The sequence below is a fragment of the Teleopsis dalmanni genome, chromosome X, assembly GCF_002237135.1.
Source record: "Teleopsis dalmanni isolate 2A chromosome X, ASM223713v2, whole genome shotgun sequence".
Lineage (NCBI taxonomy): Eukaryota > Metazoa > Arthropoda > Insecta > Diptera > Diopsidae > Teleopsis > Teleopsis dalmanni.
Window position 1 is genome coordinate 12,189,771 of NC_051848.1, and position 22,940 is coordinate 12,212,710.

At 28.3% G+C, this 22,940-nt stretch overlaps 1 protein-coding gene across 3 annotated transcripts; it reads left to right on the top strand.

The window, feature by feature from the left end:
* The first annotated feature begins 1,459 nt into the window (after positions 1-1,459).
* On the top strand, positions 1,460-22,849 carry LOC119689657 (eukaryotic translation initiation factor 4E-binding protein Mextli). 3 transcript variants are annotated; one of them, XM_038104530.1, is made up of 10 exons: positions 1,460-1,613; positions 14,671-15,216; positions 15,292-15,547; positions 15,847-15,918; positions 17,141-17,201; positions 17,267-17,696; positions 17,770-18,043; positions 18,728-18,880; positions 18,943-19,061; positions 22,022-22,849. In XM_038104530.1, exons 2-10 carry the CDS (start codon positions 14,827-14,829, stop codon positions 22,148-22,150), a joined length of 1,884 nt encoding a protein of 627 aa, XP_037960458.1. In that variant the 5' UTR covers positions 1,460-1,613; positions 14,671-14,826; the 3' UTR covers positions 22,151-22,849. The 3 variants fall into 3 exon arrangements, with proteins under 3 accessions (XP_037960458.1, XP_037960461.1, XP_037960459.1); XM_038104533.1 differs by lacking the exon at positions 1,460-1,613 and adding an exon at positions 1,664-1,929; XM_038104531.1 differs by lacking the exon at positions 1,460-1,613 and adding an exon at positions 2,037-2,319.
* The last annotated feature ends 91 nt before the right edge of the window (positions 22,850-22,940 follow it).

A 22,940-nucleotide genomic window follows, 5' to 3' on the forward strand; every position in this document is an offset into this window, starting at 1 on the left:
ATTATATATTCATAGAATAGACTTCGGGAAAAGGTTCTATCTTTTACCTATGGTGCCTCTACAACAGTAAAAAGCAACCATAGCCTTTTGAGTACGCCCAATAACATTAGGTCACCAATTCAGTTTTCTATCAATTATATGCCCTAAGTATTTGACTTTATCATTTAGAGCCAGAATTTTCTGCCGAAAGCACCTACTGTAGTCGCTTTTCTTGATTGCGTTGAAAAGGCTGGTGTCCTTGGTTGGGTTGTTGTAGTCCTTGTTGATTGTACATCCCTTTCAAACCAAAAACATAGTTATTATACTTTCTACTATTTTTTACTGTATCAAAACAAATTGTAGTATTCATTAGACGTAAATTTTTCTTTCAGAGTACCAAAAAGATATTCGCACTTACGAAAGAAAACATGTGAAGCAACAACAATGCTCCTAAAATCTTCAGAATTAGGTTTTACTAGCAAAAAATTTGAAATCTTTAGTTAAAAATCAGTCTATTGTGAATGTTTACTGGAAATATGTTGCAAAATTCCAGTCATCCGTTAAAATTATATGAGCATTTCATTTACTAATAAATTCCAATACATAAATAACTTAAATTATATATATAAGATAAAAATACTTATCATTGCTCTTCTAATAGTATTAATTTTGTTTACATTTATTTAAATTCATTAGTTTTTAGTTTAAAATTTTTTTATATATCTACTATATTGTACACAGCACAACAAGAAATATATGTCAGAAAAAGCAAAGCAGAGTGATGACACAAGTGATTGTGTCAATCAGAAAAGACTCTAGCTCTTTTCTTTTGTAAGCATATCGCAAAAGAACAACCGCTTATTTTAAAAATAACTTATTAGTCCAACCTTTTTAAAATCGCTTAACTAATAAGCAGCTTAAATCGCATGGTTACCAAGACTAAAAATTCGTCTATTATAAATTATTTTCGGAAGTACATACGAAATTTCCAGTTAAATGTCAACAAATGTTCGTAACAAATACGTTACTTTTTTCTATTCATGTAAAATCATGAAAAAAATAATTTCTTACTAATAATTGCAAAGAATTATTATTCATTGCGTAACAAAATTTCCATTTTGTCCATTCCATTTTGAAGAAAAAATACGGCTATTATTACAAAAAAAATTGAGGTTTATTATGAGCTCCAAGTAAGCTTTATACAATACAATATACTTCTTTATTTTTAGTACGGGAACACTAACTATAAAAAATTCTACCAACTTTTTGATATATTTTATTAAAAATACATCTCTGAACAGATCTATTACCATAAAAGCTTCTGCTTGAATGTACTGCTAGTAACACACGATAAAAGTTATGAATGAATAATCTGCGTGCTTAGGTGCAACACTGTTTTACGTATTTTCTAGTTTTCTATCTTTGTTGACTTTTCTCTTTACTCATTGTCTCACTTCATTGTTTTTCTCGTTTTTATCGTGGAGCTGTTAAATATTTTATATGATATTAATATTCGTATTAATAAAAAACTAAAATATTGTTTAATTTAAATTGAAACAATATTTTGTTGCATATTTAAAACAGACAACAGCAATTACCCGTCACTTTGTAACGTGTTTACTCGCTGCTTCCTGGTAAGATATCAACAAATGAACGAGACGAATTAATTAATTAATATTTCACGAAGGCAAGAACTTTCAACTAAAATTTATCGAATTTGCATAAGTGTCTAAAAAAACCAAATCAAAAGTTTATATCTTTAAATCAAATAATTGAAATGTATAAGATACGATATCAACGAAAAAAGATATTTACGTCATTTCAATAAGAAAAAAAATAATTTTTTATTGTGAAGTGCATATTCTGCCTGCAAATGCTTTTGAGACGTTTGGCTTTTCAGCTAAGTAAACATAACAATTTGCTAAGCATATTCTATATAATTTACCAATAGTAAGTGAGCATCAATTTAATTTGTAAGTTTTTTTTTATAATTATAGCTTTATAAACTAAACTCATTACATAAATGAGATTATTATTATTTTTTAAGCGAGAAATGGAAGTGCCTTCCTGGAAACAAAAAGTTGCTTGCAATTACTAAGAAAAACATTTTCACAATTATAGAATTTATATAATTTGAGAAGCATTTAAAACACGGCAACGAAAGGAAAAAATAAAACAAGCACAGCTTATAAAGTATATTTATTTTAACTATACTTTTGGACAGAGTAGTGTTTTATTGACTCTGGTCCATGTATAAATTGAGGAATGGTACTATTGAAGCCGATAATTTAATTTCTCTCAAGATAAGTGGAGAACAAAAAGAAAAATCGTCTTTATCAAGTAATGTAATTCTTATATTTATATTTAATAAGTATATATATTTAAGCATTTACTATTGATTATCATCTTTCGTTTAACAACCGAAAGATAAATGCTTATTGTTAATCCTTTGGTCACATTTTTCTGAAGAACATTACGCACTCCAATTTATTTAGTTCTTATTCTAATACATATAATAAATTGTAAATATGAACATGTAATATGTTTTCCTATGTTGTAGGTATTGCAAAATGCTCGAAATGCTCAAGAATTTGAATCATACATTTAAAGGGTTTAAAAATGTTGGAACAACTTTAAAATATTAAAACTACTCAAATCGCAAATATTTTGTTTTTCATATACAAATACTCTTCACAACAAATGCTCAAACACAATATGATATTCGAACGTATTTAAGCGGTTCAAGCCGGTTGTGTTCGAGCACAATTATATTCGAACTTCAATATGCTTAAAGTCTTAAAGATAACGTATAATATATTAATTTCTAATTGATGTAAGCTTTAAATGGAATTGCATACCCGACTGCTAAATCCCCCACGAAGTTCTGCTTCAAACAAATTAGTGGACTATAATTTATACCATCCATGCAAAATAACTAAATATCGTAGTTTTCATGTCGAAAATAATACTTTTAAATATTGTTTTTTAAAAATTTTTTAAAAATAGTTAAAAAACTATGTTGATTATTAAAACTAAATTAAATTATTAATTTTAAAAATGTACAAAAAAAATTTTATCAAATTTAATTGCTCAGCCGTTCAAAAGACAATGCTCGTAGATTGTTTACAAAAAGAACTTATTTATAAACATAGATTGCTAATTTATATTCTCTTAATCATGAGATTTCTTGGTATAACAGCTTCTGCCAATCTCGATTGGCTTTCGCTTTTTGCGAAGATTAACTAGCGTCTACATTGGCAAAACTTTGGCAAGATTTTTACATAAACTCACTCTATAACTAGGCACATACAAATTTGTATTCATAAACAAAATTCGAAAATAATACGTATTTGCATTCGAACATAAAAATCTAATAAAAGTTCGAAGAAAGTGATGAAAATCCGTTTATCGTGGACAACGAAAGTGTTCGGCAAGTAGCCGATCCGAAATTCCTATTGTCGTGTTGTAGTTTTATTGTGGTAATAAACTCCATATTGTAGCATTAAATAAATCAACAGATTATTCCAATGATCACTGTTGTTCTATATATGGCAACATCCAAAACAATTGTATGGTCAGTTCAAGAGTTTACTTGATTAAAAATATTTATTTTTTTGATTTGAAAATTTTTTTGACTATTTTCGCAATAGATTTTTGGTCACAAAACAAAAAATTTCTAATTAAAAATCTATCCTATTATATAGTTTTATATTGCGTTAACATCAATGAGGCCGAATACAAACGTGGACTTATACCACTCCACACTAATGCAGTATCTTCTTCGAGACCTAGGTTTACTACCAACAAGGTTCTCAACAGGCCTTCGCCTAATATCTCCCAGGAAGAACGTCGTTTCCACCGTGCAGCAAAAACTGTCCTAGCTCAATTGAGATCATGATATAGCCATGTGCTTAACAGTACTTGTCACGCATAAACACGTCCAATCCTAATGTGTGCCCAAACTGACATATTGCACACACTAATTCAAGTCCTATCGATAGCTGGACTCCGATTGATTTCAATTATATACTTCCCATTATCCCCTTAACTCTAATCCTACTCATCTCCTCCTCTACTCATGTATTCGTCTTGTAATTCTTACATGTTATCTGCTTTTCAAATCCCAACGGGCTACAACAACAACATCAGACAAAACGGAAGTTACTACCGCACATATATGTATATGTACTATGTGCATATGTATAATATAGTAATTATGTGTAGAAATTATATAACTAACTCTATCTCATTATATAAAATAATGACATAATTATTATACCTTCTGCTATTTTTACAATATTCAAAGCATACCTGGCAGTGGGTCTATACTCTTCTTTTTAATGCGTATCAATTATCTATTACAGTACACACTTTATTTTCATTTGTATTAATTTTTAATATTTTACGAGTATTTTACTTTAAAAATATTATAATATTTTTAATATTGTGGAAAAGTATTTATGTTTAATTACACCACACCCCCTAATGAACCAATATAATGCAAGAAAAAGTCTACTTGGTCAACCGTTTGAAAGATACGTGTGTGAATTTAAAAATCTCACTTCCAAAAAAAGTCAACCAAATTTCAAATTGTGATATTCCCCTTTAAACTTCTCTTAAGCTCTTCACATTGCAGGCTCTACGAATCGGTTGGCATAACAGAACGTACAAAATGAATCTTATTTTTTGTAGCTTTTTGTTATACGTAGTCACACGGTGACAGTCAGCTGGAACTAATGACTCAGGGCTTACATATATTATGCTAAATTAAGTTTTCACTTAATTATCATTAGATTATTAATAGCTTCTCTGTGTTGTGATTATGTGACGCATACCGTTTTCAATTGAAATACAAAGGAAACGTTTTTCTAAATTTAGTATTTTTTTTAATTTATTTTGTAGATTATTTATTTTTGTTATAATTTATTTATTAAATATCTGTTTGCTTTCCACTGCATTAAAGCTAATAAGAAGAATCATATTACATTTAGAGAGCATGAAAAGCTAACCACTAAAGCTTCTTTTAAAAAGGCTAACAAAAAAAATAATTTTGTTAAAAATTTTACTAGTTAATATTAATTAATTATTTATAGTTTTAGTCAGACATGGAGCTGCTGTGGTTTTAATAAATGTTCTTCTAAACTCAATCTTAATACTAAAGCAGATTTGTGACAACGGATTTTAGTTCAATCAGCTATTATGAGCAACTTTCTCCACTCCGCAATATGGAGAGGATATAACATACTCATACTCTATAACACATGATATAACATACTTCTCGAGAAATTGATGTTTTCGATGGTTCATTTACTAAAATCTGTTGTCAAATCGGTGTTCTCAAGAAATCAAAATCGTGTCGAAAAATTCATTAACTTTATATAAATAGATTACTACAAACAGATTGTGAATGCTGTTTAAACATCTACCATGTTTCTTATAGTAGTTATAGCTAATAAAAATAGATACATCATTCGCCCTCTTTCTGGCAGTTGTAGTTACATGTAGTAATCATTATTGGGTTTGAATGCATTTTTCCGTAACTAATTTTAACCTCAAGTCCCACTACTATTGAATATTTGGACAGCTGATATAACATTTTGTTTGTGAAAAAGTTTGTGGGATTTTGCGTAACAGTTTCTGTTTTGTTTCAATAAAATATCAATATATCAAATAAGTCAAATATCTAAAATGACTTTTGATGTGTATAATAAAGATGAATACCACTGCCAAACATTATTTTTCAAAATATCATTTCGGTAATTTTGACACGATAAACGCACTACCTACATTATGGAAGGCCAGTTGAAGCAGATAAAAAATATAAAATCATAGATTGATGCAAATCGTCGAATAACGACTGGTGCTTCAGATTTCATATTTCAAATTAAATTTTAAAAAATCAAAATAAGCATTAAGTTTATCCAGATTTATAAAATTAAGGCTTGACATAAGTAAATGTTGTCTTATTTATTTATATGCGCTCTATCACATAGATATAGCCAAGTATGTCTATGTGTGACCGATGTGATTGATCGATAACGAATTCTGCAGTTTTGTGCAGCAATTGATTCCCGATATTATTACAATTAGATTTTTTTGTAAATGATAAAATAATAGATAGTGAACAGAACTTCAATAATTATTTCATGGAAATAATATTTTTTTTTTGTTTGTCTTCTACTGGATTCACACAAGAGTTTTGGTTTGTAATTTTAGTTGTCATGTTTGTAATTTTAACTGTCAATTGTTGTTGCTTTCAATGCAAAATGAACCTTTTTGACAGCTGTATGAGCTATACAACAACATTAACATAGCGAAGAAGCGAAGAAAGTGCTTCGGCTAGAAAGATGTTTGATTCGACACCCGCAGGTGGAAAACGCGGTAGGACACCCGCATCTAAGGTGGAAGGACCAGGTGATTAACAATTTGGAGTTCACTCGATACTACTAACTGACGACAGCAAGCAACTAATCAGGCTGGCCGGCAAAGGACGACTCAAATCTGTAATGGTCAACTAAGTAAGTAAGCAAGTAAAATAACAAACAAAACTCTCGTGTGAATTCAGTATTAGAACTGTTTAAATTATTATAAATGAATTAAAAAGAATATATATCCTTGGGGCCCCGCTTACTGGCTATGTCCATACTATAACATCTTGTATTGTGATAGTGTTTGTTGCCATTCTGTCCTAATAAACGCAAGATTGCAGAACTCCTACGTACCCATTTTCAATCTTAATAAACTGATTACCCGTGATGATATAGTTGCCGCATATTATAGTTATTAAAAAAATTTGATATGCATTAGTTTCCACATCTTCAAAAATATGTTTTTATAAAACATATCAATTATATATAAAATAATTGATAGCTAATTTGATATGCAATGTGATTATCAAGGACTGTTTTGATTATGTATTATTCTGCAGTTCACTAAGACTTTTGTTTGCTTATTAAAAACAAAAAAAAATTGGTCTTGCTTTCAGTTCCGTTGTTGAAGAGAGTAGATGAGTAGATATGTAGATGCGTCACTGTATAGTCGACAAAACTGCTTTCAAGTCGCATTGCTTCACAACAGCGTTTTATATTCATATATAAATTCACATATCCATTTACGTTTCTGTTTCGCTTTGTGGTTAGCTCTAATGTATATAATAAATGTATATGTTTATATAATACATATGAATGTGTTGATATATATCTAAAAAATTGAAAAGTTTGCATTTGTCGTACGTGCTGTGTATAATAATGATTTCTCTCAATTTAAACGCACAGTAATCAATTCACATACTCGTACGGCTTGGAAAGATAAATAAAGAGCCTCTCATATTTCATTCTGAACTTCCATCTAAGGGGAGTAAATAAATGCATATATTTTTCAACCCATTCAATCTAAGATAGCTTATTTTAAAAAAGTTTTAATTTCCGAAGTTTTAATCGTTAGTTGGAGTCTTAATAAATTTTCTTTATTTTAATGGAAAATTTATAGTCTTTGCTAAAAAATTTTCTAGTATGATAAGTAGATGCAGTTACTTTTTTAGAGTTTATGTACTTAATTGATTGGCAAACAAAAAATGATGCTTAAAGATATCAGCGCCGAATAATAAAGTAGTTTGAGCGAACAACCCATATACTTAGTATATAAGTATATAATTTTATCTATCAGTACACTTGGATAGGTTCCAAAATATTTTTGGTTACAACCTTCTGACCTATTTTATTTATAAATATTATTGATTTTAATAAATACATTTGTCTGAAGTTCTAGGAGTACACTCTACATTCTGCAAACACTCATCTAGGACAATCAACTATTTTACACCACTCTAAGTAGAGTCTTACTGCTTACAATCATGTTGAAATGACACGTCGACTCACAACATCGACAACAGCTTTTTTAGGTTACAAAATCACACCGTGGATTAAGTAGATATGTTTATTTGTAATTTTCTTGACTTAAGTGCTTTTACACTCCGTATAGTACTACGGGTTCTAGAAGTTAAGTAACCAGAAAATACGAAGAGAAGTCTTTTGAATAAAAGAGTTAAGGAATCAGTGTTAATAAGTTTTATAAAAAAGATGCAGTCAAGTCGAAAGTAATTAGTGTGTATAAGAGTATGTGATGGTTCTCACAATGGGCGCCATCACCTACAAATGGATTTGATATACACTACAAGAAAATTCAGTGGATTAAAAAAATTATGCTAAATTGACCTGCATTTAAAGCATATTTATTTAGTAGAAGAATCCCAGTCTATATTTAAGGTCAGTTATCTACTACAAATGCATTTCCGTTAAAATTTCATTGTTCGAAAAGGCGAAATGAGCAGATATGTGGGCACCCAGATTTCTGTAACTCTTTAACACATATTAAGAACCACTCAACAGTCTCGTCAAACTCACGTCATACTACTTTTGTTGTTTAAAACTATAATGCTTCTTTTTTTGAGAATGATGAACTTAGATCAAGAGCTGTAAGCGGTGTTTGGTAGTCGTAGACCACTTATTGCTTATGGAATATAAACACAGTTTCATCTCTAAATTTTTGCTGTTTTATTTTTGTTCAGTGTTTTAGGAGTTATCGCTTTATATTTTTTTAAAATTTTTTTGATTATGTTTCTTTTCATAGAATTCAAATTTATACCCACTGCCCATATTACACATAAAATATTTGTTTAAGCATTATCATAAATATCTAAAATCGTTTCTGATTGCCAAGTTCTTGATTATAGTTATAGTAACATTATTAGTGCATGCTTCTAGAATAATAGTAATCCAAACATTTAAGGAATATAAAAAGCGATTCCTATTAACGATGTAAATTAAACCGTCTGTCCAGTTGTTTGGCTGGCCTCAACATAACTATCTTTAAGAATCATAACTAGAACCTTACAGATCGAAAGATGTGTTGATGTGCTATTACATTTCTTAAAAGAAAGCCAAATTTTTCTTCAGAAAATTCAAATGCTCTATTGAGAAAAATCTTAAGTCTGAAGACATGACGAAATAAGTTAGTGCTTTATGAAGTCATAGAAACTACAAAGCGTTTATAAGGTAACATGCATTCAATCTGAACTGAATTGCTCTTAGTTAAGCTTACAAAATTAATAATTTTAAATTTGCTTTTTTATATTTATTTTATTTGCTCCTAGCATGTTTTACCGTTCAAACACTTGTTTTAGACACAAGCATTCACTTTATTTGAATTAAATTCTTTAAGTATTTATTACTAATTAAAATTTTTTACATACAACACGGGTAGCAAGTGTATATGTGGGACACGGTAGGTTAAAAAATAATTAAGAGCGAAAAACATACCACAAGTCACAACTACACTTGCCTGTCATTCTAAATATTGACTGGCATCTGGATTTAGCTATTCACTCACATTCTATTCAAAATACAATTAATTTTCTTGCTATTTACATATAATTCACTGTGTTTATATGGGAGATATGAAAGACAGAAGAATAGCAAAGAATGGAGCAGAAAACACATCCAACAACTGTATCTACCTATTCAGGTCTTAGTCAATCTGTTAGTAATATGGGCGCTAACTACAATTCTAATCCTCAAAACGTTCAACTAGTTTAATGTTGTACAGCCATAAACAAACCTGAGGCCAATTGATCTATACTTCTTCTCACTGTAATGAAAATATTGTATTTAATCTCCCTGTATCCTTCCCCAATATAGTATTGAAATATTGAAATAGTATTGAAATTTAACAATTAAAAATAAAAAATATAATTAATTCAAATATTCTACAACTGGTTTATGACTTTGTTCTAATATAAACACAGCAAGGAAAATAATTGAAGTTCTCTGGTCTGAATAGTCTACTCATATAGGTAGCTACATTCGAATCTGAATCGGTTTGAGTAAAATTAAAATATTATATTAAATTTGAGTTTTAAAGTTAATTATGATGAAAGAAACCAGGCTTGTTAATAGAAACTATTTTTTTAATAAATTAATAAATCAATAAACAATAAAATGTTGTTGTGATTCACTACTGTTCAAAATACCTCCCTACGAATATTATATACTATGTACATTAGGGTGGCCGTTATTTACGAATGTGTTCAAATTTTAGATGCCACCCCCTAAATTTATTCGAATACTCAAAAAACTACTAAATGTGAAGTTTTAGACTAATCGGATAATGTTTAGAGGTCGCTCATCGACCTTAAACTTCGGAAAAATGCCATTTTTTCACTTTTTTCAAATTTCTTCGCTCCCATCTCGCGTATTTTTCACCTTTGACTATTTGTACTAAATTAATATTATTCTTTAACATATTAGCTTTCAAATAAGGTAAAAATCAATCAATTTCGTCCACAATTAACTAAATTATCACTAAAATAAGAAATCATACTCGACGTTTATTGAAGCTTTCAAGAGCAGCATAAATATGGGAGTAAATACGAGTACGTATGAGCGAAAGCACAGTTTCTTGGACACAAAATGGTACAATATAATATTTGAAGACAATCAAATACTTCCTCACTATATATAATTGTCCACACTTGATTTGAATAATATGCTCAAAATAGATTAATAAATATAATAAAAGGAAAGGAGTCCTTAAGTAATTTATTTAAAAAAAATATTAAATTTATTTATTATTTGACAAAACTGTTTTAGTATACTTTTTAAAAGTCTTTCTATAATCTGTTATAACTTGCAATAAATATTGTTTATCTTGCTCATTTTTACCAAGGACTCTATTAAATTCTTCGAAAAGTTTTACTCCTCGCTCTGCCGTATCATTAACAGGTCTTATACTGTGAACAATTTTTAACGCGTGTACATAATCTGTATGTTGGTTCCATTTTTCTGGTTCTAGGTTCAAGAAATCTGTAGATATATTGAATCGCTTAAAAAAGTTAATGGTATTGGCTGTCACAAAATCCTCTAGTGATTTCGATAAAAAATCGGTTACATTCTCCGTCTTCAAAAGAATTCGTTTTTCTCCGTCTTTTTTAATATCGTCCACATTGTCGTGGCTTTCATTGTTATCATCACTATCTACTTCAACATTCATTGATATAATTTTTTTTAACTTATCTGCCATTCTTTTTTTAATTTTAATTGGAATGTTGTCATGAAAAAATGATAGACCAATGCGTTCATCGGATAAATACCATAAATGGTTACACATCTTCTTAATAGCAGCCTCAGATATTGTCTTATCAATACATCTATAATTTTACATTTCTTTTATAAAACAAAAATCTTGGTAAGCTGCTTCTGATGCTATAACACATTTGAACCAATATTTTACGTAAACATGTATTATGAACAAACAGATTTCTTTTAGCTTTTGCTCTTTGAAAGATAACAATGAGAACTCATTTCGAAATAAATATATCTTTAAACAGTAAAGGGCTTTAGACATCCAACGAGCATGGTGCATTGGTCCAGTGTCACGGAATATTGGTGATGAACTTTCTCCCAAAGAGATGATAACTAGTTCCAATAGTTCTTTATAGTCATCTCTGCAAATTGATTTTTGTAGTTCTTTGTAACAAAAAGTTGTTATTTCATCCTTAACACCTAAGAGAATTTCTTTTGTTTACTTAAGGACTCCTTTCCTTTTATTATATTTATTAATCTATTTTGTGCATATTATTCAAATCAAGTGTGGACAATTATATATAGTGAGGAAGTATTTGATTGTCTTCAAATATTATATTGTACTATTTTGTGTCCAAGAAACTGTGCTTTCGCTCATACGTACTCGTATTTACTCCCATATTTATGCTGCTCTTGAAAGCTTCAATAAACGTCGAGTATGATTTCTTATTTTAGTGATAATTTAGTTAATTGTGGACGAAATTGATTGATTTTTACCTTATTTGAAAGCTAATATGTTAAAGAATAATATTAATTTAGTACAAATAGTCAAAGGTGAAAAATACGCGAGATGGGAGCGAAGAAATTTGAAAAAAGTGAAAAAATGGCATTTTTCCGAAGTTTAAGGTCGATGAGCGACCTCTAAACATTATCCGATTAGTCTAAAACTTCACATTTAGTAGTTTTTTGAGTATTCGAATAAATTTAGGGGGTGGCATCTAAAATTCGAACACATTTTTTTGCCCCCATACATATTACGGCCACCCTAATGTACATGTATAATGAACCACATTTAAATCTAGTAATTTCATAAATAATGGGGAAAAATCATTTGAACAGTTTCGATTATTCAGTTCTTATGGAACTCGTTTTAATAAATGTTATAGGTTCATTTCCACTACGTCTATTTGCAAAAAATGTACAACTTTACTCGAAAACTTGGAGACTGATTTTTTCGAAAGTAACAGACTATATTGTCTCGGTAAATTGATTAATAATATATATGCCTTATCTAATTTCTTATATCATTATTGTTTCAAAACATCTTTACAAATTATTATAATACTATAATTTTAGCATTCTAGGATATAAAAAGGAAAACATGCGTATGAAAGATTATCATGTCATTATAATCATTGAAAGTATACGAGCTCATTTGCTAGGGAAAATAGGAAATGCAAAAAGACTTTGTATACCCACAATGGTTTGTTACGAGTTTGGAATTGATTATTGTTGATGACGACATCAAGTACGTGAATATTTTATATTCACAGTCACTACGAATGGTGAAGTAAAGGCCACCTTTATATTGACTGCTTTTCAGAGTTTATTTATTAATAATAGATATGTCGAAATTTAGGAAAATTAGTTATACAATTTCAAATTTATTTTAAACATCTATCAATGGTGTAAAGGTGCAAAAGTGTGTATTTAAATTGTAAATTAAATAAATTACTATTACATTAATTAATAAATATTATTTGTGTCTTACGAGTACAATATACCATATTTCCAATCTCAGTAGAATTTTAATAGGAAATATTTTTGAATTAAGAATAGAACTGTATTTAAATATTTCTGTACTTCACTTCTTAATAAATAAATCATTAATAAATCATAATCTTACTAGTATCAAACTTGTCATAGTTCAATATCAATTCATCTTAACAGATATATTTATATTAAAACTCGAATAATAAATAATACTTTTACTCTCTTACATACAGTTTTTACTATTCTTTCATTCTTTTTTAAGAGTAAAGAAATGAATAATGAAATTTCGGTAACCATATATATAATATAAGTATTTGATCCGCATGATAACACGCCATCTGTCGCGCATCTAGTTCATTTAGTTGCAGTTTTTTGTTAAGCGGACACTTTTGTTAAGTGTTAAGGGACACATCCAGGGAAGCACCAGAGCGGCCTAAACTGTCAGCTTTCTCGTTCCCTTCGATGTTCCTTGTTTTAGGATTTAAACAATTTAAAATTTTTTTAATAGTGGTTTTTATATATTTTCAAAATCAAAGAATATAACCTATGTATATTTATTAAAATAATTATTTTATTGTTTTCCGAAATGAGAATTTCTAAATCAATAAAATTTATTTAGTATTATTTTTTCACATTCAGAAACAATTTTTAAAATTTTTAATATTTTTAAAATACTTAAAATTTTTATAACTTATAAATATTAAAAGATTAATTTATATTCTTACTTTATCTAACATTATTGTATCTTGATAAGAGCTACTTTAATTCCTTCGGTCAATAAAAATTTTTTTACTTATAAAGATAAACGGAGAGATAGTTTGATATGTAAAATAACAACGATAGAAAACGTAACTTTTTATCCACCAACGGCGTCAATTCATTAGTGGACAGCAAATTGAGATAAGTTTTGCAAATCTTCCAAATAAAAAAAAATTATATTTTATATAAAAAATATAAATGTATTATTAACTTAATGTATGGTTCATGTATGGGACACAGTACTGGTGTAAAGAAAAATAATAGAGTTTGTATTATTTACAGACATACAATCGGGTTTTAAAAATTTCTAAGAATACTTCTTAAAACGAAGTGAAATTAATAGCAAAGCTGAGTTCATCTACAAACTAAAATATTATTCAACAATCATAATACTAAAAAAAATAATATAATAATGTGAATCTAATAGTTTCATCTGCTTAAGTCAACAAATTTCAGTATTGAACATTTGAGTTTTAATAGTATTTTCAACAGTAAATAGTGTGACTATAACAAAAAATCAAATTTCAAAGCAGTGGATTCTATAACTAATGTGTTATTCAAGTTTTCAGAATTAGTTGGGTTGGGTCTCTGCTCTGAAACCATTTTGCTATGATGACCAGATATTTTCTTTATAAACATGCAAACGTGCAAGTTTAACTATTGAAGGTGAAGTGACACATGATCACATAAACTATAACCATATTTATTGTTAGAGATAAGGTTTTGCGACTTAAATAATTAACACAAAATAAAAATCCTCATCATTGAATAAAGTAATTAGCTCATGCATTGAACATGTCAGACTGCATAAGAATTGCCTTGACTTAAAAAGCGAATCCTGTCACTCTTAGTGTGGAAGTAGTTAATGCACAACTAAAATAAGCAAAACTAAAAGTGCTACCTAACAGCTCAAAATATTAAGAAAACAAAAAGATACGAAAAGAGAGATATAAAACACATTAAAAATATATTTGTCATTGTATATTGACATTGTCAAATTCCAAAATTCTATAAAAGTTCTATTTTAAAATCAAACATATAGTTTAGAATATATAGTAAATACATTTGCTTTTATTTGCAGAGTGTTTAAAAAGTGGATTAAGGGCAACCTAGCAAATCATATTTAAATGTTTTAAGTAATATAATAGAAACAGTAATAGTAACAGATCCACTCACCTATTTTATGATATTCATACATTCGACAATTTAACGAAACTTATATTGATAAATAACGATAATGGCACACGTTGGACGTTCGATGAAGAATCCGGAGGCTCCACGCCCACTAAAATCACAATCGCGCGCATCATTAAAAAATAATTATATGCTAATTGAAGAACTGATACAGCTTATTGAAAATGTTGCAATAACTCTTCAATCAGGAGTTAGTAGTACGGAACCAATGGCAACATTAGTACAAAATTTGCGTGTTCACGGTCCACAACTAGAAAGTGTATCAAAAGATACTTTAGATCGCGCCTTCGTAGTTTTCCGCAATGCTTCACAGGACGAAAGACTAAATATAATGACAAGACTGAATTTACTCGAGCTAATCGAATTGCGCGCCAAAGGATGGTCTGATAATGGTTTAAATTCTTATTACAAAACAAAGCATGTCACCAATGAAGTATGTTATAAATATTGTATAATAGCAAATTATGTATAGGTAATTTACATCTTATTTTTTGTGTCTATTGTTTAGCTACCAGATAATCAACATCAAGTTGATCAAATGGGGTATATAAGCACTTCTCCGACGTTTGGTGCCAGTATGGGTGGAGCAGCAGTTGCCGCCGCTGCAGTTATTGGTAATGTTGGTTCAGCGCAGCAACAGCAATTATTATTAGGTCCCGGTGAAGTATTACGAAACTCTGGTAAATTTTCAAAACCTACGAAAATTCCTGGCAAAACTTACTGCAAAGATGAAGTTGTAATACGTAATGCCGATTCCGGAAAAGGTAAACTAAATTTTTGTTGATATTACAAAAAAAATTTCTTAGAGTTTAAAAACGAGAATGTTTTTTTTTTTGTGCTTTCAATTCTGTTAATTCTCGAATTTATTTATCACTCGGAAAGAAAACTATTTCTCAATTATTATAAAATATTATTATAAAATTAACTGCAGTTTTAATATATAACCTGTGAACTAGAGAGTCAATAAATACGAAATATAATTATATATAAAATAATAACATATATTTCTATTTTTGTTATAAAAATAATCATAATTAATAAATTTTTTTTATAACTTCTATAGTAATGGGCATTAAAGGACGACGAGTTCATATGATTGAGGAATTAAGTGAGACGATCATTTCGTTTCAAAGAGGTAAATTTCATATTTTTTAAAAATTAATCCATAAAAATAATAATTGTTATTCATATAATTTATAAAACTGAGAGTGTTAAGCGATTTGAAAATTTGTTGACACATTCTGAGTTACTTAAAATCACGTCTCAAAAATAAAGGCCATTAGGCTCCAGTTGGGTGACATTTTTTTTTGTAATCGGGTTAAGTGAACAAAGAAACTGGTTGAAGAAGTTAAAGGAGTCACCGATAATGATGTATTATTCTCAAATAGATATTAACGTTTTATTTAAACAGTGAACATTTAAAGAAACGATTTTCACGAAACAGCAAAAAATAATGCTTCTAAAATCAGTTTCTCCTGGTATTTATTACACTTTTAACTCTTCCCTAAATTTTCAGTATCGACTGATAACAGTCATTCTCTATAGGTTCATCTAGTTCATAATTTGAACGACTTTTATATGTTTCGTCAGATTATATTATTGGATTAAAAATGCTTCGAAGGACTCACTGTTTAAGTATGACTAACTAGTCAACTTTCCTCACTTGTTGTTATTGTAAAATCATTCCTTATACACTAATTTAGGTCAAGATCTTGACGGTTTTGTCTTTTTGACAAATTAAGCATTTTCATTGGGATTTTATGTCATAATTTTATGTCTAATTTCCATAGTCACTTATCTCAATGACTTTGGGTTGTACCTATAAGAGTTATTTTAACAACTAAGATCATAGCACTTACACCGATAAAGTTTCTGGTATAATTTGATCGGTTCTTCCAAAATAGTTATAAAGTATTAATAAATACTACCTGAGTTTGGTATAAAAATGTAAAAAGATTTATCCTAGGAATAAAGTAATTCACGTCTTTCTTAGAAGCGACAGTGTCTACCTTCCGAAATCACAAGTGTATGACGACTAAATTACTGTCGATTGCACATTTTCTTTATTAACGTTTAATCCTTTCCAAAAAAGAATAAATACTCACCACTACAATTTATTATTTAGTTGTGCATTTTTCATAAATTTTATATATATATATCATAAGTATATATCATTATTGTTATTTTTGTGGCCGAACGGTGGCCTGCTTTCCTGATTTTTTTTAGGGGGCGAACATTATTTGGCCGTCTGTTAAAACGTGTAGTTCCGGGACGTAGACGCAGTCGTTCTTGGAACTATTAATATTTATCATTGTTTAGTTTCGAATTGTTTTGTAAATGTATATTTCTTCATTTAGTTAACCCGGGAGCCAAGGAGCGTTTAGTGCAGATTACTGGCCCAACAGAAGATAAAATAAAGTAAATAATATAAATTATTATTCATTTTTGAAATGAAATATATATGTTGGAATGATTTTTTAAAGTTATGCAAAACAACTCATTGAGGATACAATTCGACGTAATGCATCTCCTGTTCGCTTAGATCCAGCAGTCGGAGGTGCAGGTTCATGTTCTTCACTGGCTTCATCAAATTCAGATGAGGGCTCTCCACGTATACCTGGTAATTCCGGAAGTAATTTAGCCAACCGTTTAAGCTTTAATTCATCTAAAAACTTTATGACTGGTCAACAAGCTGCTGCCCAACAACAATTGGGAAATATAATGACCACTGTTCCAAATAATATGTCCAATACAAACATCAGTGCTGGCACTGCCAAATTGATGCGTCCAAATGCACAAATCCTTTTGCATTCTTATTCAACTAACGACGCATCTCTTGGAGAGTATAAGTACACTGTTAATGTGGGACAGCATATCATAAAAATTACCGGAGATTGTTGTGAATTTGTGCAGGTTAATAAATCTTATTTTATATGTACTTTTTATGCTATAATATAAAGCTTTGATCTTTCTCTTCGAATTGTAGGTGGCCAAACTAGTTCTTGACGATTATTTCAGCAGTGCTGATTTTCTAGCGTCGTTTGAAGAAGGTGTTATTTCAGACGGTACTTTAGTAAGTCCCATAGTAACACCAGGTACACCAATTGGCGCACCACAATTTACGTTGGGTAATACAAGTCAGCATGGCCCACAAGCTCAATTAGTGGATGGTGGCGTTAAATATAATTATATGTTGGGCCAACTAAGCAATAATGTACACGAAGGAGATGATGAAGTATTTACTTCGGCAAATGGTTTAGGTGAGTGTAATAAAATTGAGTGTTGTACATTTTTAAAAATATTTATATAGATATTGATAATCGATCAATTTTTTTTTTTTTGACAATTAGTCTAAATAAAAATTTACGAAAAAACTAATAAAGAAATAAATTCACTAATAAAGAATTCGGTGGTGCTAATATTAGTTGTACTCTAAAAAAGTACAAGATTCTTTTATATATTATCTATATACATATATACAGTAGATGCTGACAATTCTTAAGCCTTAGAAAATTTTAGTTTTCGAGAAAACCCAAGCTAAATTTAAATCCAACACAACGTTCTAAATTCAGTACAGTTTCTATTTTATGCATTTTTTGTACAAAGCTCCATACATACGAGCACAAAAAACACGTTATTAAATAAAGTAAAATATTATGTATATAAAACATGACTTTATATGTAAATAAATGTGTAATGACGAATATATACAAATATGGTTTCCACGTTAAAGCATTTAAATGTTTTTCACAAATTTGTAAAGGCGCCTTAAAATCTGCAGATTCGATTAAATTAAGTATGTAGCTATTAAAAAACTACTTAAGAATTCCAAGCGGAATTCCAAACGGCTACGTATCCATTATGACATAGAATTTCTATATTAATTCTATATTAATCTCAGCTTTAATTCCGAAAATAATTTACAATAATAATTTGCATTACAGCAAACTCCAATTTGACAAGTAATAGTCTTTCACGTTCGAGAAGAAGTCATTTTTCTCGTAAGGACTCGACTACTGAACAAACATCTAATAATATGGCATCGCGTAAGAAGAGTGAAACTGCAATCGCTGGCGATAATGGAACAAAAAATTCAAGTATATTTAACTATTTAATAAAAATATATATAAGGTTTTAAAATTTCATATATTTTCTTTAGCACGCATTTCCCATGAATATGAGCATTTACTGTATTATGCCAAAAGCCCACATGCTTGGGCCTTTCCATCTGATTGGCAAAAAATATGTGAGAAATGCCCATCTATAATACGCAATAAGGTAAAAGTTGCAACTAACAAAAAATCAATTTCAAACATGAAATCATATGAAAATACAAGTTCAATAAATAACAACAAATCCTCCGCTCTGCAAAATCCTTCAAGTACGTTAAATAAGCCAAATCTAAATCATGTTGGAAGAAAGTCACATATCACAATAGCGCATATCAATAATAACATAGAAAGCGAAAAACAACATTCGATTTCTTAAAAAGAAGCGCAAATTAATCACAAAATCATTTATCTTGATATTTTATCTAATTTTTATATAAATTTTAAGGACTTGAGTGTTATATTGGTTTATGCTTTTAAGTGAAACATCCTGCTCAATTTTTTCTAAAGTATATATGTATACCATATACATATAGTATATATATAAAAAATTTTAACTCTGATTATTATACGCTACAATCATTTATAATAAAGACAACGAATACGATCTTAATTAATTTATAACATTTAGCAAACATTTTTTTTCGGTTTGATTTTAACGAATATTATCAATTTAATCCGTTTTAAATTTAATGCACTAAATTAATTCTGGATGTATATTTATAATTGCCTTTGAAAACTACTAAAATTTTAAAGATTGAAAAATAAGGTTTATAGATAAATAAGGTCGTGATAATGTCACAGTATAATCTGGTGTATATAATAATAACAATAATAATAAAAAAATTAAAATGAATAAAAATATATAAAGAACAGAAGACTCATAATATATCTTACAAGCGAAAAGAAATGGTTTTAATATATATATTAAAATAAACTCTTTTATATAAATATATATTATAAAATTTTTATACAAACACTAATGCTACATTTATAAACAATCACATTCGCTTTCACGAAAATTAAATTAATTATTACTCTTATTATTACGTAATTCTCTTTTAATGCTTTGTTTATTATATACTATATGTTACTGATACCTTCATTACTAATTTTTTCAATTTGATTATTATTATTATTATTTGCTCTGCCCTCTGCTTATCGATGCATATAAAGTAAAAAATTTCATGTTCAAATTATTTGAGTTTATTATTTTGAAAAAATTATATTCATGGCAGTTGGAATAAATTCTCGAGTATGTGTACCAGATTTCTTATTGCACCATAAATTCTTCTTTGAAAAAAAACAATTTTTTTTTGAGGGGTTTACTGAATATTGTTTTCGGTAATTTTTAGGTTACTAATTATACATGCCAGGTTTATGTTTTTAATAGTCGATCATCATTCAAACGAAAACTGGAATGTGCAGCAGATGATGTGCATTCAAGTATGTTAAAACACAGAATTTATTAGAGATATTCGTTATGCATAAATCGGCATTTTACAAACTTCTGCGTTTTGATTTGTAATTCCAAAAACCTGACCTGATACACTTCTTTCGTTGAAATGTTTACACATATAACACAGATTTCATTGCGTTCCTGTGCTCAACGTTAATATATATATATAAATTTTTAATTTATATAAAATATAAAATTTTAATTTAATTTAATGACAAGAATTGCCACCAACTTCGACTGTACGTCATTTTTAAAGTGGAAGCATGTTTCGCAGTGAAAGAATTTAACATTTTTTAAAACCAAAAGAACATTGCATAATCAAACCCTCACACTAGCACAAACTATCGGGCCCTACACCACTCAACCCACTTAAACCCCATTCTCAAGATGAGGCTATAAAGTCACAACTGCGAAATTTTTAATAAAATCTAACAAATAGATGTTGTGTCACAGCAGGTTTGCTTAAATGAACATCCGAAAGTACAAAAATACACTGGAACTAAAAAACAAATGTATATAAAATTAATAAATCTTCAGTTTTGTTGACCAAAAATGAGGTTACTAGAAGTTGTTTCGCGTCATTTATATATTGTACTTGTCCCCCTCACTCCTTTTCTAGTGCTTACTTTTCTTAGAATTTAGTGAACACATACACGAAAATTGTCTCCTATTAATACAGTTTGCAGTTTTTTTTTTGTTTTTTCAATTAAAATATTAATAAATTTTATTTATATATCATATATAGTATATGATTTTAGATGAAGATTGTTAAGTTATGAAGAATATAGTGTCATTTAATAAAATTTCATTTAAATATAAGTAATAACTTTTAAAAATGTATTAGATAAGATTTTATCGTTATTATTATTTATTATAAGAAACCCCAAACATGTATATCTTGTATTATCATTATTATATATTATATTTTATTAGTATTTTTTTTTTTTTGTGTTAATTTAATATGATAATTTTTTATTTATTTACCATTCTTACTTTTTATTTAATTATTAAATACTAATAAGAAAAATGAAAAATTTTATTTGTTCGTAAACAAAAGTTTGTAAATATTTAATATTATATTTTATTTATTTCAACAAACCAAATATTTTTTTTTGGTTCATATTTTTGTATTATGTCTTTTTCTTAGAATACAAATAAAAATATTTTTATTTATTTATTGTTATTATATTCTACTTGTGATATGTTACTAGTTTTTATATATTTTTTATATATTTACTTTTAATATTTTATATTCATTTGTTAATATATTTTTATTTATTAGCACTATTTAAAAACTCTCTTCTAACGAACATCACTTTTGAATGAATTCCCATCTTGGGTAGACAATTTTTCTAAAATAAATTTTTTTTGATAATTTTTTGAAAGAACCTAATTACGTTGGGACAAATAGCAGTCTTGGATGGACGTAAATTAATATCCATCTAAGTTACGTTACTGTTGAGTGTCCGCTCACACACACACAAGAAAGTTATCGTTGTGTAAAGCTCTAGTCAAATTAGGCTACCTACCACTTCCATGTTTTCTTATTTTAATATATTAATAATATTTCACTTTTACTATATATCATTTTAATTATTTTGTTTTTATAATATTTATTTGATTTGATTCTTATTTTTCTTTTTTTTTTTTAACTTTATTTGATAACACAGGATTTACAAGATGAAAGTGGTCGTTTTAATGGGGAAACATATTTAGAGCTAGTTAAATCCGGCAGCAAACGCAATTTTATGACAGCTGAAGAAGCGATAAACGATTTTGATGAACAAGAAAACGAATAAACGAACAATCGATTTTTTATTTATTTAAAGTTACTATATTAATTCTTATATTCAATTTTAATTTAAGTTCTATTTGAAAGCAAAGTTTTAAAGTATTTCCCGCTATTTTCTTAAAAATAACAGGAACTAACAAAAATCTAACTAAATAATACTTTTTGGAATATTTTTATAATTCGCGTACATATACAGTGTATGAGTCGGATTAAAAAATAATTCTTAATTCGGGTATTTCAAACTAATTGAATTCGAAATAAGCGAAATACCAAACAAATAACTAACAAAAATAAAATTTTTGTTATATTGTCTACTCCTGGGTATGGAGGAATCCGTATCCAAAATATAAAATGACAAATTTTAACAAATAATAAAATATTTAATTAACAAGCATCGACATAATGTGTATTGGCACTTGTTGACCATTAATTTTAAAATTTAATTTTTAACTGTAACGAATTATCAATTTATTTATTCAGATCAATATTACGAATACAAAATTGCATAATCCAGCATTTGAGTAATTTTGTAAAAATTTTTATTTATTTATTTTTGTCTATTTTTATCTAATGTGGTCCAACCTAATTGCAATACAATATTGATAATTAAAAGAAACTATGTAAAAGCCAAATCTTCTCCCGATTTTTATATTCTGCAAACAGGCTCTGTGAAAATTCTAAAGAAGTAAAAAAATTAGTCTCAAGTATGCATTTTATTTATTGAAACTAAATTAAAAAGTTATTAAATATAAATATACATATATATGCAATTATATATGTTTTCTTTTTACTATTTA

Coding starts and splice junctions, on each gene's coding strand:
- LOC119689657 (XM_038104530.1), top strand. CDS start 14,827: ATGGCACACGTTGGACGTTCGATGAAGAATCCGGAGGCTCCACGCCCA. Junction 15,919..17,140: donor GATCATTTCGTTTCAAAGAG/GTAAATTTCATA, acceptor TTCTTCATTTAG/TTAACCCGGGAGCCAAGGAG. Junction 18,044..18,727: donor TACTTCGGCAAATGGTTTAG/GTGAGTGTAATA, acceptor TTTGCATTACAG/CAAACTCCAATTTGACAAGT.